The sequence below is a fragment of the Nuphar pumila genome, chromosome 6 (genome assembly GCF_984573655.1).
Source record: "Nuphar pumila chromosome 6, dmNupPumi1.hap1.1, whole genome shotgun sequence".
NCBI classification, from domain to species: domain Eukaryota; kingdom Viridiplantae; phylum Streptophyta; class Magnoliopsida; order Nymphaeales; family Nymphaeaceae; genus Nuphar; species Nuphar pumila.
Window position 1 is genome coordinate 42,547,740 of NC_143254.1, and position 24,944 is coordinate 42,572,683.

A 24,944-nucleotide genomic window follows, 5' to 3' on the forward strand; every position below is an offset into this window, starting at 1 on the left:
AATCTGAAAGACAATCGATAAAAGATTAAATAAACGAATGATGGTAAAGATGAACGAGATACAGTCGGACACCATCAAAATCAGAAATCAAAACAGATGATTACAATCGACAAGGAAAATAAAACAGATAACTGGAGATTGTAATGTAAACAAATTATCAAAACAACATCAGAACCCCGATGCAAACAAGAAATGGTGATAATCAAATGTAAAATTAGCTATGGATTGGGATGCAATATAAACGAAATCATAAAAACACAAAAGGAGGAAAAGAAATGAAATATGTGTTGGAATCCACCATTCTGTTACTATCGCACATCTGTAGATCGATTATGCTATCGGCAAATCGATATTACAGGGGTGCTTCTAATTAAAATAAAAATAAAAATCTAAACCATAGAATTCGTAAAAGAGGACTTAAGAAAGAAAGGAAAAGATAGTAAAAAAAAAGAAAAGGAAAAGATAAAAAAGGGGGATATGGGAAAAGGCAGAAATACTTACCTCGGTAGGGTCCGGATGGATGCTGAAAGAGGAAGGAAAGAAAAGACCAGGGGAAGGAGATGAGCGTGAAGCAATGGATCGTTCGATTGAAGGAAGATGGAGAAGGATGATGGGATGGTGAGAACGGATGCCTGAAGAAGGGGGTGCGGGGGTGAAGAAGCGGTCCATCGAGAGGAGAAGGTGCGGTGATAGGGTGAAAATGGGTGATCTCCAGAGGGGATGCAAATGGTTCTTTTAAAGAAAAGGAGGAGGGTTCAGTTGAAGATGGGCGGAGGAGGAAGAGGGTGGTACTGTGATGGAAGGTGATCTGGGGGTTTGCCCTGGAGGGTTCAGTCGAGAGAGAGAGAAAAAGCTCCTGGAAGAAATAGATGTCGTTGGGGATCGGATGGCTGAAGAGGAGGGTTTGGCAATGAAGGGCCGAGAGAGGCGAGAGTGAAGAGAGAACGGAGGGGGTGGCCCTTTTTCCTCTTTTTCCTTACGAAGGAAAACCCTAAAAGAGGGTTTTTGCAAAAGACCCCCCTTCGATTTTCAAATTTTTACAAAAAAGGGCTCCCGAGGTTTTTAGCAAAAAAATTGTTTTTTTTAAACTCATTTGTTTTTCTCGTAAATTTTCCAATTTTTTTCTTTGGTTTTTTGTGTTATTTTTCAATTTTTTTGTATTTTTAGAATAAAATCCTAAAGTTTGTGAGAAAACAAAGATTAAAATTATTTTTTTTGTGTTTTTGCAAAAAATATTTACAAAAGGGAATTTTTCTGAGAATTTAAAAGCTATTTTGAGAAAATTTCTTCAGAAATGGGTTTGGACCCAAGTTTTGAGAAAACATTCGAGTTTTAAACCTCGAATTGAGAAATACAACTCGATGGATCCAAACGGATACCAGACGAACTGTCTGAGCCTTTCAAAAGGTTATTTTGGTAATTTTGAGAATTTGGTTTTAAAATTTGATGACGAAGCTCAGATTTGGATCTTTTATCTGGATCCGGATCCGAAATTGAGTCAGATATACAAAATGAATTTAATTTCAGAAAACTTGAGAAATAAAATGGGATTTATATTTAAAAGTGACTCAATTACCTAGAAAATGAAGATAAAGGGAAAAAGGGGAATATTTACAAACTTTTGAAAAATTTGGGGTGTTTACAGTGCGACGTTGCAGTTAGATTTCGATTGCGCTCGAAGGGGTGTTTGCGTCGCCCCCTCCTGGAACTTGGACGATGTCCCCTTTGTGCCTTCATTGACACATGGTGGCTATGCACTTGAGAAAAGATGCACAGAGCCAGTGGCTTGGGCCAGGCAGTTATGCATGGAGTGATGCATTTGATCTGCTTCCGCTTAGGCAGCTGTGCATGGGGTGGTGCACAGTGCCAATAAAATGATTTGGCACACAAAAATGAGTTTGTGCGAGGCCTTTGGCCGTTAGGCTGGCCAGATTGGGCTGTCTGACGCTGCTCAGGCTCACAGAAAATTTTATGCCCGTGGCACTCACATTGTCCCCTGTTAGAAATTTGTTTGTGTATAAGAGTCCTCTTATACATGGTATATCAATTTATAGGATATGCACCAAAAGCGGGAAGCAGATGTGTACCACCACAAAGCCTACCTGTTATTGCTACTAGTGATCATGATGCACAGAGGCTGATGCCTGATGAGTGTTAAGATTGTGCTTCTAATATATATATATATATATATATATATATAAACCGAAGTACCCATAGGGGTATTTCAGTCATTTTACCTTGTAATAGAGGTCAATCCATTAGGGGCTGTCTGTACATTTTATTTATTTATTTATTTTTACTTTTTTTTATGATGTCATTGATTGGGACAGCTCCAACAGCGCTCTTGGAGCTGCTCCCTATCTCTTCCTCTTGTTATAAATGGGGGTTCACCACTTGTATGTTTCTTATGCTTTCTCAAGCAGTGTTTAATACAAAAGCTATTATTTTTTACTTTCTTGGCCCTTGTGTGGGTGTGTGGATTGATTCACAAGTGGTTCTTTTGTGGATTGGTTGTGTTCTTGTAAGCCCATAAGCGACTCTTTTTTGCTTTTGTTCATATTTCATTACAATGAGTTGGTTTGAACATCAAACTTAGTCACAACTAGCATGCATGCTTGCAACCAATGTTACCTAGACATTCCTACGAGTCAGATGTGTTTGTTTCTGAGATTGGCAACTTCCAACACTGAAAGTTCTGGAATCTCCAGTTTTTAGTTCATCGTGCATTCAAGTGTTCTTTTAATATTAGTTCTAGGCTTTATGTTTCTGGACTAAAAATACTTTTTGTGATTAATTTGTGTACTTAATCTTATCTAAGACTCCATGTATTTTCATGACTTCATATTGAAACCATGGCTTCGTGGTTTTACTTGATTCATCATCGCATTATGGACCAAAATACTTGTATTTGGTTGACTTTCAGTCACATACGTTGCATTACTAGTTTGACACCTTGTTCAAAGTTCAAACACTAGTACACATGCATGTCAAGCGTGCTTGTGCTTGCACACATTTACGTTGTTTTTTAGGCCATGATGTTTTTGGCACTGTGCTTTTGTGCATGAAACTAACACCTCAATTTTTTATACATAATATAGCTTGCCACAGTCCTCTTGTCATGGTGATTCTTTGTGCTGGAAATTCACTCTAAAATGGAAAACAAATAAAAGAATTGTGTATCATTCTACTTGGACGGAAGTGTTCAGTTTAGTTTCTCTGCAAGTTTTATTTTATTTTTATCAGAATTTGTCAATTGGTTTGTGGGAATTGATTTCCTGCCTAATAGCATATTATACGCTTTTTGTTAACTGGATGGTTAAATGCTTAGTTCATGTTACCTATTTTGTTCTTTCAATTTTATGTGAACAGCCACAGATTTCCAGCAAATTGTGCTTTTCTTCAAGGATCTTCCTTATCAATAAACATACACTAATTTGGCTGTACTTGTGCTTCTGTGCAGTACTTTCAATGTATACAAAGTTGTGCAAGCAAGAAGGGGAAGCATGTTTCTTGCATTAGCTATGGTATGGTTTTACCTTCTGAAAAGATACATTATACATATGTACCAGGCATTTTTTCTGAAATATGTGTTTGACTTATTACAGCTTTTCCCTTTTGGCGTGCTTTTGGGCAGAGTTCTGGTGTGGTAAGAAATAATTAGATATCATATGGAATACTGAAAGCTGAATTATCAGAATCTGGCACCATATAACTTGAACTATTTTACAGGTGTTACTTATCTTCTTCAGATATCATGGCAAATCATCCTCATTTGCTTATAGTGGGAACTGGATTTGCGTTTGGATTTCTTGTGGTAAAGTATCTACCTTGTTTTTTGTGGTTCATTTGCTGATTGAACGGAGTTATATTGTCCTATCTTAACATCATAATGTATAATTGTCTTTTCTAGTTATTTGCTAAAATTAAGCACCTGCTTGAGGAACTATTAAATCTGATGGTTTTAGAGAATTCTATGCAAATCCACTGTAAGTTGGTGCTTGTAAAAAGAAGAAAATCTTTCCTTGGTAGTGTATCTTATAGACGATCCATGTTCCCAGGACAGTTCTCCTGAGCAGTTGGGTAATAAAGGGCCCTCCCATGTCCTATTTCTTTCATGGGTATCTCCAGCAATTTGATTCTAATTAACTGTTGTTCTGATGCTAAGATCATTTTAGGATATTTAGTATTCAATTTGATAACAATTCATGTTAGTAAAGGAAAATTCTGTAATTCTTTAGAACAAAAAGTTGTTTTCATTTTTACTAAACTCAAATGTATTTCTCTTGGCAGGGAAGGATGATTTTGGCCCATTTGTGTGATGAGCCAAAAGGCTTGAAAACTGGAATGTGCATGGTATATGACACTTTCTATTTTTTGGATTGGGTCATGAATAACTACCATTTCACTGGAATAAGAAACTGGTTTCACTAATCTTTTTCATGAAGTCCTCCATGACCCGAGCTCTGCAAGGGTGTGGCAAGTAGTAAAATATGGAAAGCTTCAGACTGAAAAAATGACATTCTATAGGTTATCATTTTTGTTCATGAGCAAATTACCTTTAAAAAAGTCTCAATCTGCAGAAAGTGGTTTCTATTAGAAACTTGTGAACAATAGAACGGCATTTGCATTAAAGTTCACATCTTTATTTCCATTGATTTTTTTTAATGTTTTTATGTTTATGGTCCTAACATGTTTCACCTTGAATAGTCACTGTTATACCTTCCACTTGCTATAGCAAATGCTTTATCTGCAAGCCTTCTTGGCGGGTAATGACTTCTCAGAAACCTTTGGAGTGAAAATTTTAAAATTTACAAGCATCAGGAACTCCAACTTCGATGCTTGCTTTTGTGCAGGATTTCACTTATTGATGAGTATTTAGTTGTTATTGGCTATTGTGCATTTACTGGTAATGATTCTCTTAACAAAATCTTTTCATTCTTATGCTGCATTGTACTGAATTTTAGCACCCTGAACTTCCTTTGTTTTCTATGTGCAAGTGGCACTCTACATGCATTTTGCCACATCAGTCATCCACGAAATTACAACTGCTCTTGGTATATATTGCTTCAGGTAATACTTTTACATGTTTCTTTGAGCAGTATTTGAAAGTAGATACTCCAAATTGGGATTTAGATGGGAAGGGAAACAAGGTTGACTTGTTAGAAAAAGTTCAGGATAATTCCATTAGTAAGTCAAAACTAACATAAAAATTGTTCAAGATTCTAATGAACTCAGGCGACTCTGACATGGTAGACATTAGCTGCTTCATTTCTCTAATGCATGTGGGCATGTTGGTCCAAAGTTGTCCTAGTCCATATCAATTTAAAGTCTATTACTTTTGGTGCAAATGGAACATGCGATTAGACAATCTGACATTTAAATGACATAAATTAGTTAAAATGGATGAACTTCAGAGGAATTATCACTTGATTATGTGCCATGCCATTTACTCAATTTGCTCCCAAACAGATACTAATTTACAGTTTCAATTTTTTTCTTTAATGTGCGTCTTTCGAAATCTTTTGACTAACTCTTTGGGGTCTAGGCTAGGTTGCTGCTAAAGATATAGGTTCATTGGATTTTTTTGACATCTGTGTTCTGAATTCTTTTTTGTTTTAATGTTGAACAGGATTACCAAGAAAGAAGCTTGAAGTGTTGCTGCTTTAGAAGTTAAAATGAATAGGTGGGTCAACGGGTCGGGTTTGTTTTGGTCCCAGGTGGAGCCAGACCTGGCCCCGATTTTCGGGTATGGTATAGAGTCCAGAAGTGGGTCTAATCGGACCCACCATAAGATAAACCATACCAGGACCCGATATGCACTACATGAACCAGACCTGGGCCATACCCGGTAAAATAATATTTTTATCATTTTTACATTGAAAATTGCAGGTCTTAATTGGAACTCTGGTCGGGCCCGGGTCTGGTATAAAATTTCACAAACTATACCCGATCCATGTATTAATTGGACCTTTAGGTCTGGACCTGGGTCTTCTTATTTATTTCCATACCCGGACCCTATAGGGTTTGGTATGGGTAAACCCGATCCGTTGACATCCCTAGGGTGGGATGAATCCATGTTTTTTTTTTGTTCTGATCTTCGGACTTGACACTGTAGGGGTCTGGGATAGATTATTGCTGAAGATACAACTTCATTTGTTCTTTTTGATCTGCTTATATTCTGGAACCTTTTAATCTATGGACAGAATTACCGGGAAGGAAGCTTGAAGTATTGCTAATCCTTGTAACATTCAACACGATTGTGTACTATATTGCTGTTCTCCAGCTGAATATTTGGAGATTGTTGATTTCAAAGCTAAGTCACATGAGTGTGGGTGCGGGGGTGCGGCAGGGCAAAAATGTAAATATATATATATATATATATATAATTTTGAAGGTTTAACAGTTAACATTATCATAATTTAACAGTTAACATTGTCATAATATCATTCATCATGCATACAATATATCAACCTAAATATCAATCAAATAAGTAAAGCAATTACATAAATTAACCTAAATATCGATCAAATAAGTAAAGCAGAAAATAACTAAATTACATACCAAAAGTAATGAATCTTAATAATTTTCTTCTTCATCATTAAATGCATCATTAAAAGGAAGACTAGGCTCAGATAAATCCATGTTTGTCATGTTGAAATCATGGTCTCCCTCGAAGTCACACTCTTCTGGGTTTACATCCCAAAATTTGGATGTTCTTTGTTTGCATTACAAACCCAATTTGAAAATGTTAAATACAATAAAAGTATATTTAAATAAAAAATTTAAAAATAAATAATCAAATAACTAAGAGAGCAAATTAGTACTTGTATTCATCGTTAGTTCGCGAAAGTAGTCGAAGATTTGAATGAACATATACTAAATCCTCTGCACGCTTGCTTGTGAGTTTGTTTCTCTTCACGTTGTGGATTTGAGAATATGTGCTCCAATTTCTTTCATAACAAGATGAACTAGCAGGTTGCGATAGCAATCGTAATGCAAGACGTTGGAGAAGAGGTGTTTCTGATCCAAATGTTGACCACCATGTGATAGGATCTATATTATCCTCCTCTCTCGCGAATAATGCTGGTCCATATAATCTCGAAGATGAAAATTTTCTAAACTCATTGACCGAATACACTATGTCGGGTCTAGTAAAGGTCAGGTATTGCAGCATGCATTATGTGACTTGATTTAGAAGATATGCTTCAGGAAAAAGTCTTATCATACACATATTTCTATGTCTTGATAACTTTGGGTCTAGATTTGGAGGGACACGATCAATACCACCCGCTTGCCATTTTTTTGCATAATATTTTGGATTAAGAGAATGTGGCATGCAATGCAAAAGAGTGTTTCTCTTATCCTATCTTCTGACTAAAATTGAATGAATATGGTTAAAAAATTCTGAATCATCAAATGCAGAATTTTTTTCTTCATGCTTGAAAACAACAACTTGTATTTTTTCAATCATATTATCCCACATTTTATAAACTCTGTGAAGCATGGGCTCATCCTTATCAACTTCTCTCAACATTTCCCAAATAGGTTGGGTAAATTGAAGAAAGTATACTACCTTGTCTCAAAACTCATCATCAACAATGAATTTTTTAATTTCTTGAGCCTTGACATTATCATCAGCATGATAGAATGTTCAATTTTCATCAGTCACCATGCTAACCAAGGCATTCTTCACTTTTTTAATCCTCTTCACTATCACAATGATGGACGCAAAACGTGTTTCAGCGACCTTCAACAATTTCAAGTCAGAATGCCTATTAAATATAACATTAGCACGATGGTGGTTGACAACAAAATTTCTAATGCTTTTGACATTTCTTTCTAAATCTTCAATACATGAATATAAAGTATATGCTTGTGATTTTTTTTCTTTTTTAGGGTTGCAAATGCTCTTTAGGGCCAGATTTAAGCTGTGTGCTACATAGGGAGTCAAAAAAATATGAGGGTAGTCACTCTTCAAACTCAACGCTGCACTTTTACAAATTGGAGCGTTGTCTATACTAATTTGTACAACATTCTGATCACCCACTTCTTTTATGACTTCTATAAACACCCCCTTCAAATACTCTGTATTTTTATATTCTCCAGATGCATCAACTGCTTTCAAGAATACTAGACCACTAAGCAAAGAAACAATGAAATTGATCAGTGGACTCCTTTGAATATCTGTTCATCCATCAGACACAATAGAAACTCTATTTTGCTCTCATGAATATTTTTTAATCTCCAACAACTTCACATTTGCCCTCTCTTCTGCAAGAAGTGTGGTTTATATTTTTTCTGAGCTTGGAGGCACATAGCCACTCAAATTATAATTTGCCAAAGTTGTTACTAAATCCTTTCAATAAGGATTTCTAACCGCATTAAATGGGAGTGAACTAGAATAAAAGTACCTCTTAACTTTTCTATCCAATTCTTCTCTTCCATATGTATTGAATGTTGTTTGTATCGTTCCTTTACCTCCTACATTGACTTTTCTTTTTTTTTCTAGCATCTTCTTAGTGGCTTGCAAATGGCACACTAATTGCACAAGAATTGATCATTGTCTTTCTCTTCTCATATTCTTTTTGTATTTTCTTGTATTGTCTTCGCATTGCTTCGTCAACTTTTCTACATCCTGAAATGCCATGTCCTGGTATCTTCAACAAATGAGCCTTCACTCTTGTGTAAGACCCAACAAAATCTCTTTCACAGAGCTTGCATCCACTACAAGAAAATACGTTGTTAGCGCCGGACGTTAGCGACAGAATCTTTCCGTCGCTAGTTAGCGACGGATTAGCGAGCGACAAAAATCCGTCGCTATAATTAATGAAGCTTACGAAAATAGCGACAGAATATAGTCTGTCGCCCAGTCCGTCGCTAAGTAGCGACGGATGTTGCGACGTACTGTTTTGTCGTTACGGTCGCACCATTTACCGACGAAGTTAGCGACAACATCTAGTCCGTCGCTACTTAGCGACGGCTGTGGCGACGGAATATCGTCCGTCGCTATTTCCGTAAATTTGATTTTACGTTGGCTTAGCGACGGAATTAATCCGTCGCTAACTTTCGAATAACCCTAATCCCAGGCAGCTTTTCCTTTTCTTCTTTCGCTGCTCCCGCCGTTCGCCGCTCCCGCCGCTCCCGCCGTTCGCCGGTCCCACTCCCGCCGTTCGCCGGTCCCACCGTCCGCCGGCCCCGCCGCCCGGAGAAAGGTAAAGGATGCCCCCCCCCCTCGCGTTTTCCGGCAGGGGGTTGACCCCCTACCGGAAACGCAGAGGGTCGACCCCCTGCCGGAAAGTCAGGGGGTTAACCCCTTGCTGTTCCGGCCGGGGGTCGACCCCCTTACCGGAAACGCAGGGGGTTAACCCCCTCCTGTTTCCGGCAGGGGGTTAACCCCCCTGCATTTTCCGGCAGGGGGTTAACCCCCTCCCATTTCCAGCACGGGGTTAACCCCCTCCCGAAAAACGCAGGGGGTTAACCCCCTGCCGGAAAACGCAGGGGATTAACCTCTGCGTGAAAACGCAGGGGGTTAACCCCCTCCCGTTTCCGGCAGGGGGTTAACCCCCTCCCGGAAAATGCAGGGGGTTAACCCCCTCTCGGTTCACGCAGGGGGTTAACCCCCTGCCGTTTCCGGCAGGGGGTTAACCCCCTCCCCTTCTTGGTAGGGGGTTAACCTCCGCGTTTTCCGGCAGAGGGTTAACCCCCTGCGTTTCCGGCAGAGGGCTAACCCCCTGCGTTTTCCGGCAGGGGACCCTTGCCCCCTGCCTTTCCGGCAGGGGGTCGACCCCGGCAGGGGGTTAACCCCCTGCCTTTCCGGCAGGGGGTTAACCCCCTACCTTTCCGGCAGGGGGTTTAACCACCTGCCGTAACAGGCAGGGGGTCAAGCCTTTCCTGCTCAGGCAGGGGGGCGACCCCCTGCTGTTCCGGCAGGGGGTCGACTCACTGGCGGAAAGGCTGGGGGTCGACCCCCTGCCCGAACAAGGGGTCAGTTAACTCCCTACGTTCCGTAAGGGGGTTAACCCCCTATGTTCCGTAAGGGGGTCGACCCCCTACCGGAACAGCAGGGGAGTCGACCCCTTGCCAGAACAGTTTTTTTTTTTCGTGGTGACTTCATTTTAAAACAGTATTTTTTTGTGCAGATTTTTCAACGGAACCAGCTCGTGCTCAGCCACCTGTGGTAAGTAAGTGTAAAAAATAATGCAAATCGGGTAAATACCTGTGGTGAGTAAGTGATGCAAGCATATCACATGTTATTTAATTTATTAGATGTAACACTTTATTGTTCACACACTCACTTAGTTATTGATATTTGGGGTTGCTTCGTTGGAGTTCGGAGATCATGCTGAGCATGATTTTAATGTATGAATATTGTAGTGTTCTTATTTTTGGAGTACGGAGTCCATGCTAGGCATGGTAGTAGTTAGTGAGATATTGAAGTGTGTTTGCTGCAGGTACATGTTTGCCATTTGTTTGATATGAATGATTACGATGTATTGCAATGTTTGATGTAATTGTATCCATGCTTGCATGTAACTTTCAATTTGATTATGACTTCCATGTGAAATTGTATAATGAAAGCATGTTTCAAATAATTGTATCGTGTCATGAATAGTTTGCACATGAAAATATTAAGTTATCAATGCATGCATCAAAATTCTTGTTATTGTATGACATCATATATTGCATGATAAATTTGATATGTTCTTCATCGTAGCATTCTGATTATTCTCTTTTAATTCGTTAGGCTATTATTCGTAACATCATAAGAAAATGACTGCAAACCGTGAATGGATATACCGTAGGATAGTGGACAATGAGTTATCGCATGAATATATGGATGGTGTTGACAGTTTTATTGAATTTGCAACGGCAAGTGTCAGTACAGTGGATCCCACAGGTCGGATTAGGTGTCCCTGCAAGATTTGTAAGAATAATCGATTTGTAGAACCTCATGGCGTTAGACATCACCTATACAAGAAGGGTTTTGTGAGTGATTATCAGAACTGGATGTTTTATGGAGAAGAATTTAGAAACGATTTTGATGCACGGGTGAATGTGGTGCACGATAATTCATATACGAATTTGATATTTGATGCCGCAGGAACAGAACTGAGTTCTGCTATGAGTTCTAGTGATGTAAGAACTGCCGTAGATGAAGAATCACCAAACGATGCAGCTAGTAGATTTTATGATTTACTTAGAGATGCTGATGAGCCACTTTGAAACGGTTGTGAGAGTCACACTATCTTGTCTGCAGTTCTTCAACTAATGAATTTGAAGTCCGAGTATAATTTGAGTCAATCATGTTTTGACCGTTTGTGCATGATTGTGAAGAGTATGTTGTCCAAAGATGATAAATTGCCACAAAATTTCTATCGTGCGAAAGTTATGGTCAACGCTCTAGGTATGGGTTACAAAAAGATTGATGCTTGTCCAAATCACTGCATGTTGTATTTCAAGGAGCAGGAAAACAACATATCATGCCCGTCATGTGGGCATCCTTGGTTCAAGCCAAAGACAAGAGGCAATGGTAGCACGCGATCAAAGGAAGTTTCATACAAGTCGCTCCGCTACTTTCCTATCACTCCTAGATTGCAGCGATTGTATATGTCTTCAAGGACAGCTAAACACATGAGATGGCATGCAAATAAAGTTCGACACGATGAAAACAAGATCACGCATCCTGTTGACGCTGAAGCTTGGAAGCACTTTGATCGTACTCATCAGAACTTCGCAATGGAAGTGCGAAATGTTAGACTCGGTCTATGTACAGATGGATTTAATTCATTTGGGGGTAGATCAACTCCATACTCATGCTGGCCAGTATTTGTAACTCCATACAACCTTCCACCAAGCTTGTGTATGAAACGTCCAAATCTTTTCTTGTCTCTGTTGATCCCTGGTCCGACCTCACCTGGCCAAAATCTTGATGTATATCTAAGGCCATTGATTGATGAACTAAAAATACTGTGGGATGACGGTGTTACCACGTATGATGCCCACAAAAAACAAAATTTCAACATGAAGGCCGCTGTTCTATGGACAATCAGTGACTTCCCTGCATATGGTATGTTATCTGGTTGGAGCACACATGAAAGGTTGGCTTGTCCGTACTGCATGAAGGATTCCAAAGCTTTTAGATTGAGGCATGGAAGGAAGCCTTGCTGGTTTGAGTGCCATCGTCGATTTCTACCCAGCGATCATCCGTTCCGACGACAAAAGAATGCGTTTAAAGCAGACACAACTGAAACGGAAGGTCCATCCTCAAGATTGTCTGGCATAGAGATTCTAAGAAGATTGCGATACTTTCCAGATGTATTAACAGATGCCCGCAGTCTTACACCCTTCCGTGGATTTGGGAAGGATCACAATTGGACGAAGAAATCTATTTTTTGGGAACTACCGTATTGGCCGACCCTATTGATACGACATAATTTAGATGTGATGCATGTAGAGAAAAATGTGTTTGATAATGTGTTCAATACAGTAATGAATATTAAAGGAAAAACGAAGGATAATCCGAAGGCCCGTATGGATTTAAAATTAATATGTAAAAGACCAGAATTGGAACTCAAAGAGGAATGCGATCCAAATGATGTATCAAGTGGATGGGCAAACAATGAAGAAGAAGAAGAAGAAGAAGAAGAAAGTCAAACTAGTGACGAGGAAGAATTCTCAAGTTAGTGAGCAAAATCTTATACTATAAACCTCTATTTAAATGCATTGTAGTACTTGATGTGAGTTGTATTGCAATACTTGGTGTGAATGATTAAAAATTTTATTTGAATGTATTGTAATACTTGATACGAATGATTCGAATGCATTGCAATACTTGATGTGAATGATTTCAATTATTTGAATGTATTGTAATACTTGATGCGAATGCATGAGTTGTATTGCAACACTTGATGTGAATGATTAAAAATTTTATTTGAATGTATTGTGATACTTGATACGAATTATTTGAATGCATTGTAATACTTGATGTGAATGATTTGAATTATTTGAATGTATTGTAATACTTGATACGAATGATTCGAATGCATTGCAATACTTGATGTGAATGATTTCAATTATTTGAATATATTATAATTTATGCAACGAATGATTTGAATTATTGCAATACTTGATGTGAATGATTTGAATTATTTGAATGCATTGTAATACTTGATGCGAATGATTTGAATGCATTGCAATGCTTGATGTGAATGACTTGAATGCATTGCAGTACCTGATATGAATGATTTGAATTATTGTAATACTTGATGTGAATGACTTGAATGTATTGTAATACTTGATGTGAATTATTTGAATGTATTGTATGACATATGTTATTTGTTAGAATATGGTTCGTGGAGGTTATAGTGGTTGCTCATCCAGTAGTAGCCAGGCTCAGCCTTCATCTTCACGGGCTTCTGTGATAGGTATATCATATAACTAATTGGATGCTTGATTAGTTCAAATGCGCATTCTGAGAATTTCTAACGTATTTTTTTACAGATGATGTTGCGCCTGTACACGACCCACCTACACCAGTTGATCACACAAGTCAGGAGCCAACACAGGAAACAGGGTCTTCTCAGGCTGGCACAAGAAGACTCATTCAAATAGTGTATATCGATAATCGACCGTAAGTATTTTGTTTTCAATTATTGCATATCTTATAAATATTTTATATTGATATTTACTGTGTAACAATTCATGTGCAGCACGAGGTTTGAGCCACAAGAAGTAGTACGGGAGATTAGGATATCACTTCTTCAACATCTACCAGGACCGGTTGCTCAATGGAAAGAGTACCCAAAGGAGGTGTTAGACAAATTGTGGTCCTCATTCATGGTATACAGTTGTTCCTCATAGTTAATGTGTTTCATATTTAATTTATTTAAGCAATGTCTACTAACTTTCTGAAAATATTTGTAGGCTTCGAATCGCTTCGCAACTACGGTGGAAGAAAATGATGCAAGGAAGGTGTGGCAGAAGGTGGCCAATCGATTTGCAGACATGCTGCACACTATGAAGACTGCAGCAAAAAAAACATCTGGCGTAGTAGATGATCCATTACTGTGGAAGGGTCATTGCCCTATTACTATCAGGAGAGATTACTGGGATGAAATGTGCGATAAGTGGGCGGGAGATGCATTTAGAAATCGCTCTGCGAAGGCATCACAAAATCGATCGAAGATGCTCGAAGCCCATCTACACACAGGAGGATCTAAGACATTTGGGAGCCACCTGAAGAAAATGGTAACTCATCAATATATAATATTAATTTTATAAGTATTGTTGCAAACTTGTGTACTAAATCTTTTGTCATTTAACTTCGCAGGAAGCAGAAAAAGGAGGCAGTGTACCATATAAGGATGTGTTTGTTGAAACACATAAACGGAAGACCACGGGAGTCTTCGTATCAGAGAAGGCGAGAACGACAATGGTATGTATTTATTCTATTAATAATCATTGCAATATATATGCAAGTTATCATAATGTTATCACTAATTATTAATGAATACTTTAAACATTATTTTGTAGGAGGCATATGAGCAACAGATGGTAGAGCGATATGGCGATGACGCTACTCAGCATCCATCATTTAATCCTACAGCATGGGTGACTGCAGCAGGTGAACCCAAAAAAGGTCACGTGTTCGGGTTTGGGAGTAATATGAACACTTCACCAGTTATTGCTTCTTCTAGTTACGGCTCACCGACTTCTTGCGCCGACATAAGCTCCAAGCAGCAGACTATTCTTTCCGGTGATGATGTACGCCAGATCGTTACGGAATCACTGAATAACTACTTCCATGACACTGTCGCCCCCTTTTTCCGAAATGAGATCAACAATCTTGTTCTGAACAGGGGATCTTCGATTCCAGGTCCCTCTCAGGTATAATCATATATTCAGTTTTTTGTCTGCCTTAGAACACATATGAGCATAATCGAATCACATATATAACTTTTTGCCTGCCTTAGAGCACATATGAGCATGATAGAATCAGATATAGAGTTTTTTGCCTGCCTTAGAGTACATATGAGCACTCTATAATAACATATAGAATTTTTTTATTGCCTTAGAGCACACATGAGCATGCTATAATCACATATAATTTTTTTTGCCTGCCTTAGAGCACATATGAGCATGCTATAATCACATATTCAGTTTTTTGACTGCCTAAGAACACATATGAGCATGATAGAATCACATATAAAGTTTTTTTGACTGCCTTAGAACACATATGAGCATGCTATAATCACATATTCAGTTTTTTGACTGCCTAAGAACACATATGAGCATGTTATAATCACATATTCAGTTTTTTGACTGCCTTAGCACACATATGAGCATGATAGAATCACATGCATATAGAGTTTTTTTATTGCCTTAGAGCACATATGAGCATGCTATAATCACATATAAAGTTTTTTTGCCTGCCTTAGAGCACATATGAGCATGCTATAATCACATATTCAGTTTTTTGACTGCCTAAGAACACATATGAGCATGTTATAATCACATATTCAGTTTTTTGACTACCTTAAAACACATATGAGCATGCACAAATCACATATAGAGTTTTTTTACTGCCTTAGAACATATATCATTTATGATAGAATCACATATAAATTTTTTTGCTTTGCCTGCCTTAGAGCACATATGAGCATGCTATAATCACATATTCAATTTTTTGACTGCCTTAGCACACATACGAGCATGATCGAATCACATATATAGTTTTTTGCCTGCCTTAAAGCACATCTGAACATGGTAGAATCACATATAGAGTTTTTCTAGCTGCCTTAGAACACATATGAACATGCTATAATCACATATTCAATTTTTTTACTGCCTTAGCACACATATGAGCATGATAGAATCACATATATAACTTTTTGCCTGCCTTAGAGCACATATGAGCATGATAGAATCACATATAGAGTTTTTTTATTTCCTTAGATCACACATGAGCACATGATAGAATCACATATAGTGTGTAATTTATTTCATTATATTTTATTTATCAATACTAACTGTTCTTTTCTTGTGTAGGCTGCTAGCGATAATCAGCGTAGCGAAGCTGAAGGGACAGATAAAGACAATGAACAAGAAGACGCACAAAATCTTGGCGATGATTAGAGAACTGTATTGAAGAAGTTCTATTTTTTTATGTTTCCTAATTGTAATTGTTGAATTATAAATAATTAAACTTGTTAATTTTAAGGTAGAACGATTAATTGTTGTAGATTCTTGTTATATGGAATTTTTTGTGTGGTTTGTTTTTTATTTACAGGAAATATAAATTGTACCGTTCTCGGTATTTAATTTTCAAATAAATTTTTTTTAATTTTTTTTCGTGTTTGCGACGGAACCATCCGTCGCTATTCATATAAATCTAGCGACGGCATAGCGACGGAAGTAAATCCGTCGCCAAGCCATGGTCGTCGTTTAGTATCGGCGGATTGGCGACGGAATACAACGCTCGTTAGTCCATCGCAAATAGCGACGGACCTGGCGACAGAATAAATCCGTCGCCAGTTAGCGTCGAAAAGTTTGCGACGTAAACATACCGTCGCCTCGTCGTCGCTACGCCTGTTAGCGACGGATTAGCGACGGAAGGTGGTCGTCGCTAATCTACTGCTTTGTTGTAGTGATCGAAATCTCTTGTTTCCACCACCTCCTTCTCCAGTTTTTGCAAGTTTATCTACATGTACCTATAGTGGCCCCACCTCATCAGTCCCACTACAATTATCAGCAAAACTAGCAACAAAACTCAAATGTTGGGATGAGGATGACGTAAGTTCTTTCTTTTTATCCGTCATTTTTATCCTAAAAATACAAAAAAAATACATTCAAAATTTCAAATCAATTATACAAACATTATCTTGATATAAAAATATATATAATATATATTATATATCCTCTGCCAAAAACAGGGAGGGACTCAGCCCCTTCCCCAAAATAAGAGGGAGCAGGAAAGGGGGCTCGACCCCTCCCCTGCTGACCCAACAAGAGAGCAAGAGGAGGGGGGGGGGGGGGGGGGGGGAGCAGGGGGGGGCTCAGCCCCTCCCTTGCTGACCTAACAAGAGAGCGAGAGGGGGGGCTCGACCCCTCCCCTGCCGACCCAACAAGAGAGCGAGAGAGGGGGCTCAACCCCTCCCCTACCGAAAATAAAGGGAGCAAGGGGGGCTCGGCCCCTCCCCTGTCGATCCAACAAGAGAGCGAGAGGAGCCCCCCCCCCCTCCCCTGAAATCAAAAGGAGTAGGGTGGGGGGCTCAGCCCCTCCCCTGCCAACCCAACAAGAGAGTGAGAGGGAGCAGGGGGGGCTCAGGCCCTCCCCTGCCGACCCAACATGAGAGCGAGAGGGAACAGGGGGGCTCGGCCCCTCCATTGTCGACATAAGAAGAGAGAGAGAGAGAGAGAGAGAGAGAGAGAGAGAGAGAGAGAGAGGGTACCTGCGACGAGGGAGAGGAGGAGGTGACGTTGGGAGGACTCGAGCTGAGCTGCGTGGGAGAGGAGATTAGTACAAATTTTTTTGCCCTAATCCACCTTTTTCATCGGTTTTTTTTAACATCAAAAAATTGGACCAAAATGACCCTGGGTGCGTTGACCGCACCCAAGGTCGTGTTGACAGCACCCGCACGTGCACCCGCATCACGTCGCGTCGACGTGAGTGCGGCACCTGCTTTGTCGAGTCCCTGTGACTTAGTTTCAAATGTTTTCTCTTTGGTGACGTTATTCTAGGTGGGTTCCCAAGTGATTTAATTGGGGATTTTTCACCAATTATTTGCTTTAGACGCAAAATATGGAACATTGCATACAATCTACCAGAGAAGATGAAAATATAGATGTTTCAAAATCTTGTACACTGCTGTGTTTTTTAGCTTCTGTGGTCATGATTTGCGAATGAGGGAAAATGAGAGTGCAGGATGTTATGTGGCCCATCATGGCAACAATGTCACTTTGAAATATGAATGTCCCAGCATTCATCTCAATTCAAACCCAACTCTGATGTTTATGTATTCGGAAGAGTACTTTTCAAGCAATTGTTCCATGTAAAAGTTTTATAAATCCAGCTCCAATTTATCTTATCAATCTTATTTTGTTTTAGATGGCTTGATTCAAGTGCCTTTGTTGGACAATGCAGCCTATAATGATTTTTAATAATGTTTCCATAAAAATATAATTTTATATTTAAAAATATTGGAAATTACTTTTTATCGATTAAAAAATAAATAAAAACATGTCCCTGTGTTTCTTATTTTTTTCAAAAGATTTGTGAACTCGTATCTCGAACTTGTATCACCTATCAAGCCGTATCATTGTGACATGGATGTTATATTGTTGATGAACTTACGAGGCTTGGTCTACCAACTAATTTTCTGCTACAGATTAACGGGTTGGGAATATGTATGATTGTTTTCTGAAGAGTGGGTGTGCTAACAAAGGGCTTGCATTTAGAGTTCAATGGGATAGCTGGATGGTTAGGTTGCATGGGGTTTGAATCCCTTATGGGATTATTGCGCAAATTGCCTATTTTGAGAGAGAGAGAAGTCATGCCATCTACCATGTTATCAACTATGTTGGTGTACCCCAAGAAGGTTATGAAAGTGATGTATAGATCTTGGGGCATCAAATTTGAATCTTTTGTCATACTCTGGATTGTAACATTCATCGAATAAAATCTGTTTCATTGGCATCTCTAGGTATGTGTGATTCAAGATGTTGTACAATTGATATATTAGAATATTGTCACAGGAAAAAACAATTTGATTCTAGTTCGTCATATATGGATTGGAGAAACAAATAATATGTGATTAAGGTCCAAATATGACCCAGAGAAAGAGAGAGCATTATAAAATAGGGTAGAGGTCAAAAAACTATTTCAATAAATGAGACAGGTAACTGAGCTTGAACCAGGTGTGCTCAGAGACACGTGTTGCACATGTAACATGCACTATCTTTCAAGCAGTCGTTGTCCCACTTAGGATAAAGTCAATAAATGTTATAAAATAAGAGAAGGCTTAGAACACTTTAGGGAAGCTTGGGTTAAAATCTTAGGTTCAGGTGATTCAGGGTTGTAGAGATAAAATTTTGCAAAGCTCTAGATTTGTTTTGGATCTGAATTCTATTCAATTTCTGTCATACCTTGAGAGATTGAATTATTTTCCTCAAAATAAAAATTAAAAAATCTCAAAAAATTAGGATTAAACTAAGAACATGTTAGAAAAAACTTGGGTAAAATTTGAGAGTCTGATACTTTTGGTTTGGGAATTAAAATTTGGCTAAGTGAGGACTTGGGTAGGGAACATGTCTATTTATGGATTGGATTTTAGGTAGAATAGGTTTGAGTGAAAAAAATAAGAGTGTCTATGGTTAATTTTGTAGGTCTAGACTAGGTACACATTAGGAGATATATTATTTTTAAGTTAAGTGATTTTATGAAAATTACAACAACATAATGATGTTTTTAGAATTGGGTTTATGAGAGATTTAGGCTTAGAGGGGTTGAAAAATGAGTTATAACAACTTACTCGATTTGAAAAAGGTATCCTGAGGTTGAGGATGAGTCTGGTTCATCCAAGAAAGGTCCATAAACAACATACATGGCTCGATCAGTTGGAGTCATTCATGAATGATGGTGTAGTCCACATGAACACTATATACAAGTGATTCTACATAGTCCTTGACAATTTCGGATCATGAGAAGATTAGAACCACCTTACATGAATCGGATGTGCCCTAAGATATGGTGAACGAGTTAAGGGATAGGGACACACCGGAGAGAGAGAGAGAGAGAGAGCCTAGGGGCCAAGGGGTACGTGAGAGAGGGCGAGAATCGTCCACCAAAAGTGGCGAATTCTTGAAAGAGAGAGAGAGAGAGGCAATTTCATATCATATCCCAATTATATAAAAGTGAGGCCCTTTTATAAGCCAAAGAAGCTCACCAATAACAAGGATTAATAAAAGTAAAAGCACAACTAACAAAACAAAAAATACAAATAACAAAGCACATTAAAGTTCTTAGTTCTAACTTAAGTAAAAACCCTTCCCCATGGCATTTAGAAAGGCCCAACTTACAATGATCTACTTGGACTTTCAAGAGAGAAACCCCAAAGGGCCACACAAGTTTCATGGAGGGAGGTTATTGCTCTTTAGATGCTTCTAGGGGAGACGCCTCTTGTGGGCCCCAATTTTCATCATTGCATTCTATAGGGGGGGGGGGGGAGTCCAAGGGTGGGTCTCACTTGCTAAGATGGTTGTATTGATGAGGTGTCAGCCTGGCTGATGTGTCATGGGCCCCAAGGTGGTTGAGGTGGCTTGGATCATCCCAAGCTTGGATCTCGGATCCAGTTTGCGCAACAATGGATCCTATTGCACATTATGAACCTTAGGAGCTGGATATGGGTCTCCCGAATTTGGGATCACATCAAAGAATGATGATCACCACACACACAAAGGTTTTTTGCAATTCTGATAGGAGTCCCTGACCTCGTGTTGAGAAGAAAATGCAATTGCTAACCCTTCATTCTCTCCACATCATCCTCAGCATCATAGAACACAGAAGTTGTATCAGGCACATATCCAGCTTCTTTCAATGAAGACTCAGATCAGATAGCTTGGCATAAATTTTCCCAGATTGAGGATGGGACTTGTCACCAACCAGAAACCAATGGACTGTTTGGTTTAGTTCAACAAAACTCTAACTAGAAGGCTTCTTCAGTCTCCTCTGCCTCACTGTTGCTCGCACCATCTACACATCTTTCCATCTTTTGGATGATGCATAAATGTTTGAAAGAGCAACATAGGCCCCAACACCTTTAGGCTTCAAATAAAAAACATGATCTGCTATAGTTTATGCAAGTTGGGCATTTTTATGTATTCTACAAGCAGAAAGAAATGATGCCCATACATCAATATTAGGCTTTATTGTCATGTTCTTAATGAAATCATATGCCTCCTCTAAGCAACCAGCTTTGCCAAGGAGGTCAATGAAGCAAACATAGTGCTCTATTTGAGGAATTGCATAATAATCACTCCACATCCGTTCAAAAAATTTGCCTACCCTCGTCTACCAAGCCAGCATGGCTGCACGCAGATAAAACTGAGCTACAGGTAACCCCATCTCGTCTAAATCCAATCCACTTCATCTCTTGAAAAAGTGAAAGAATCCCTCCCCTTTCCATGAAGCCCATAGACTGCAATCATAGCACTCCATGAAAACAAATTTCTCTTTGGCATCTCAATAAAAACTTGCCGCGCACACTCAAGACTACCACATTTAGCATACATATCTACAAGGGAAGTTCCTAAAGTTATATCAGAATCAAATCCAATTTTAACAATATAAGCATGGATGCACTGTGCGCACTGAAAAGTTGCCAGCTGATTACAAGCTCCAATCAAGGTGATCACAGTAGCTTGATCAACTGTGAATTCATCCTCACGCATTCTCCGAAATAGACAAAAGCTACTAACTGTCTCTTCGTTTCTAGCATAACCGACAATCATAGAATTCCACGACACATCTCTCTCAACAACTCCCTCAAACAACTTCACTGCACCCAACAGAAAACCACATTTGCAGTACATGCCTGTCAATAAATTCCTCACAAAGACATCATGATCCATACTCTTCTGAACAATTCGGCCATGAACCTGTCTCTCGAGCTCCAAATCAGATAAATTAGCACATATAGAAACCTGGTTGCAGTGGTGGGCATGGGTGGGCGGTCGCCCACCCCAGAATTAGAAACCGAGTCGAAAAAAAACTGGACACGTGTCGAGGGTGCTCCCTTAAGTCGGACCCGGATAGGATCCGAGCCAAACCTGGGCTCTCGATCATTCGAGAGCCTGCGTCTTTAAAAGACGCAGGCCGAAAGGGGCGAGGGGTAAAACCCTCGCCACTTTCCCTCTCTCCTCTGCTCCGCCCCTCCGTTCCTCATCTGTCACCAGCGACCATATTCACCGACGCTCCTCCCCCGTGCTTTGCAGCCACCGACGACTGCGCCGCTGGCCTCGCTTCGGTGAACCCGCGGTGCCCTCCTTCGAGCTTCTCCCTCTTTGCTGCAAGCTTCGATGATGCGAGTCGCCGGTGTCGGACCTTCCTCCTCCTTCGTCATCTTCCTTTCGTCGGTGACCATCACCAGCCACCGACCGTCGTAGGTAACCTCCCCACTCTATCTCTCTTGCTTTTCTAGTGGATCAGTAGGGGCTGAAGCCCCTGCCTGTCGCTCCATTTTTCGGCAGGGCGCGACCTGCTGGAGGGTGTGGTTGGTAGGGGCTTTGGGGGGCCCTGCCTCTTGATGTTGTTCGGCAGGGGGCTTCGCTCCCCCCTGCCTTGTGTTGTTTCCCGGCAGGGGGCTCTGCCCCCTGTCCCCTTGTTTCTTGGCGGAGGGCGAGGCCCCCTTCCCTCTTATGTTTTTCGGCAGGAGGCTTTGTCCCCTGCCTCCTTGATGTTTTTCAAGCAGAGGAGGCAAAGCCTCCCCTGCCCTCTTCCTGGTTCTCGACAGGGGGTGACCCCCCCTCCTCTTCTGCTGTTTCCCGGCAGGGGGGCGACCCCCTGCCTTTGCTGATGTTTTCGACAGGGGGCTTCACCCCCCCTTGCCTCTGCGAGCCCTTCCCGACAGGGGGCTTTGCCCCCCTGTCCCTCGATTGTCGACAGGGGCTCTGCTTCCCCTGCCTCCTTTTATTGTCGGCAGGGGGCTTCGCCCCCTTGCCTTGTTCTTGTTGCTGACAGGGGTGGAGCTTCTGCCTTTCTCCTTTCCAGCGGGGGGGGGGGGGGGGCTGCGCCCCCCTGTTCTTTTGTGGTAGGCTTGACAGAGAGTCCCTTCTCCCTCCCCTGCCTTGTCCTGGCAAGCAGGGAGCCCTTGCTCCCTGCCTGTGCTGCTCTTTGCCAGACAGGGGTGAGGCCCCTGCCCTTGGCACCCTTACAGGCAGGGTGCGATGTCTCTGCCTCTGCAACTTGCAGGTAGGGAGCCTCTACTGCCTGCAAGTGGGGAACTGAGCTCCTTTGTATGATCATACGATGATGGGTTAAGGCTCGGCTTGTGCTTGTGCGTTTATTCTTTTAGCGGCATATTACTAACGTTTTAAGCATAACGACATATTACTAACCTCATAGAAGATTGTCATTTTTATTTTGCTCAATCCTTTTTTGCAATGAGATTTAGCTCATAGAACATTGTCTTATTTTTTTTCGTTGCATAGGAATGAATAAGTTTATAATGAAAAGGCCAATCTTTGATAAATCTTCCGTAACTTGAGAAGGAGAACCAAGTCAGAAAATAAGCAAAATAGAAATTAATGAATCAGAGTTACCTGCAGACCCTCTACTTCGTCCTTCTATTTCTAGTTATCATCCTAATATCCAAGATAATGTTCGTAGAGCATATATGATCCGATGTCCTTGTCAACCTCGAGATTATATGTTTCAACTAAACCACAAAAAATGAAGGTTCATTACAACTTGATATGATGAGTATAAGGATTGGTTGGAGTATAGTACAAGTAAGCATAAAGCATATTGTTTGCAGTGTTATCTTTTTAGGCAAAAAAGCACAGAGAAGATTAGTGCAGAGGCATTCGTATATGAAGGATTTGATAACTGAAAAGACAAAAAGAGGTTTGATAAACATGTTGGAAGCTCTAGCAATTTTCACAATTCAGCATGAATGAAGTGTCAAAATTTGATGCAACAAAAACAACATATTGATGCTATACTTTATAAACAAAGTGTTCGACAAAAAGATGGATATAGACTTCGCCTTTGGGCAACTGTTAATGTAATCAGATACTTGTTAAGTCAATGATTGGCATTTTGAGGGCATGATGAAGCTAAAGAATCTCTTAATAGAGAAAATTTTATTGAGTTATTGAAGATATTATCAATGGTGACATAAATAAAGTTGTATTGAAAAGTGCTCCAAAAAATAACAAATTAATATCGTCTGATATACAAAAGGATATTGTCAAGGCTGCTTCTATACAAACCACACATGCTATTATCATGGAACTTGGAGATATTTTTTTTTTTCTATTTTACTTGATGATTCTCATGATGTATCAACTAAAGAACAAATGGCTATTGTTTTACGGTTTGTTAATGAAAAAGGTTGAGTGGTTGAGCAATTTCTTACTCTTGTGCATGTTCTTAAAACAAGTTATATGTCACTCAAACAAGCAATTGAAGAAGCATTTTATAAGAATAAATTAAGCATATCAAGTTTGCATGGACATGGTTATGATGGAGCAAGTAATATGAGAGGGGAGTTTAATGGATTGAAAAGTCATGAAAATGCATTTGCATATTATATTCATTATTTTGCACATCAACTTCAATTGACATTAGTTGGTGTTGCTAAAAAAAATTCATTGCTTGATGTGTTTTTCAATATATTAGTCAGGTTGTCAACTTTTTTCTCCACTTCATACAAGAGATCTGAGCTTATTCGAGAAGCAAATTTATGCGAATTGTTGAAGCACTTGCATTGGGTGAACTTGAAACAGGACGAGGATTAAATTAAGAAATAAGTTTCAAACGACCTGGTGATACTCAGTGGGGTTCTCATTACGATGCTTTGGTTAATTTACTCAGTATATATTATTCTGTTATTCAAGTGTTAGATTTCATTGCAGAAGATACATATTTAGGAAAAAGTTCAGATGCAATTATTTTATATCATCAGTTGCAAGATTTTAAATTTATTTTTTGCTTATATTTGATGTGTAAAGTTTTGGGAGTAACTGATGACTTTTCACAAGCACTTCAGCGAAAAGATCAAGACATTGTGAATGCTATGAGTTTAGTCACTACATCAAAACAGTGCCTTCAAGGTCGAAGAGACAATGGATGAGACTCTCTCATAAACAAAGTGTCCATATTTTGTAAGAGATTTGATATTCTGATTTCTGATCTAAGGCATTCATATACACCTCAAGGACGACCA

The 24,944-nt window shown here is 39.6% G+C and overlaps 2 protein-coding genes across 2 annotated transcripts; one reads left to right on the plus strand and one right to left on the minus strand.

Moving 5' to 3' along the window:
- Positions 1–628: 628 nt before the first annotated feature.
- On the plus strand, positions 629–6,069 carry LOC149834735 (choline/ethanolaminephosphotransferase 1-like). Its single transcript, XM_090009442.1, has 9 exons — positions 629–729; positions 3,461–3,524; positions 3,606–3,646; positions 3,730–3,814; positions 4,291–4,353; positions 4,708–4,766; positions 4,854–4,906; positions 4,998–5,070; positions 5,630–6,069. The coding sequence occupies exons 1-9, from the start codon at positions 629–631 to the stop codon at positions 5,649–5,651; spliced, it is 561 nt and encodes a 186-aa protein (XP_089865568.1). The 3' UTR covers positions 5,652–6,069.
- Positions 6,070–21,126: 15,057 nt separating this feature from the next.
- LOC149834736 (pentatricopeptide repeat-containing protein At4g31070, mitochondrial-like) lies at positions 21,127–21,627 on the minus strand. Its single transcript, XM_090009443.1, has one exon. The coding sequence runs from the start codon at positions 21,625–21,627 to the stop codon at positions 21,127–21,129; it is 501 nt and encodes a 166-aa protein (XP_089865569.1).
- Between the last annotated feature and the right edge of the window lie 3,317 nt (positions 21,628–24,944).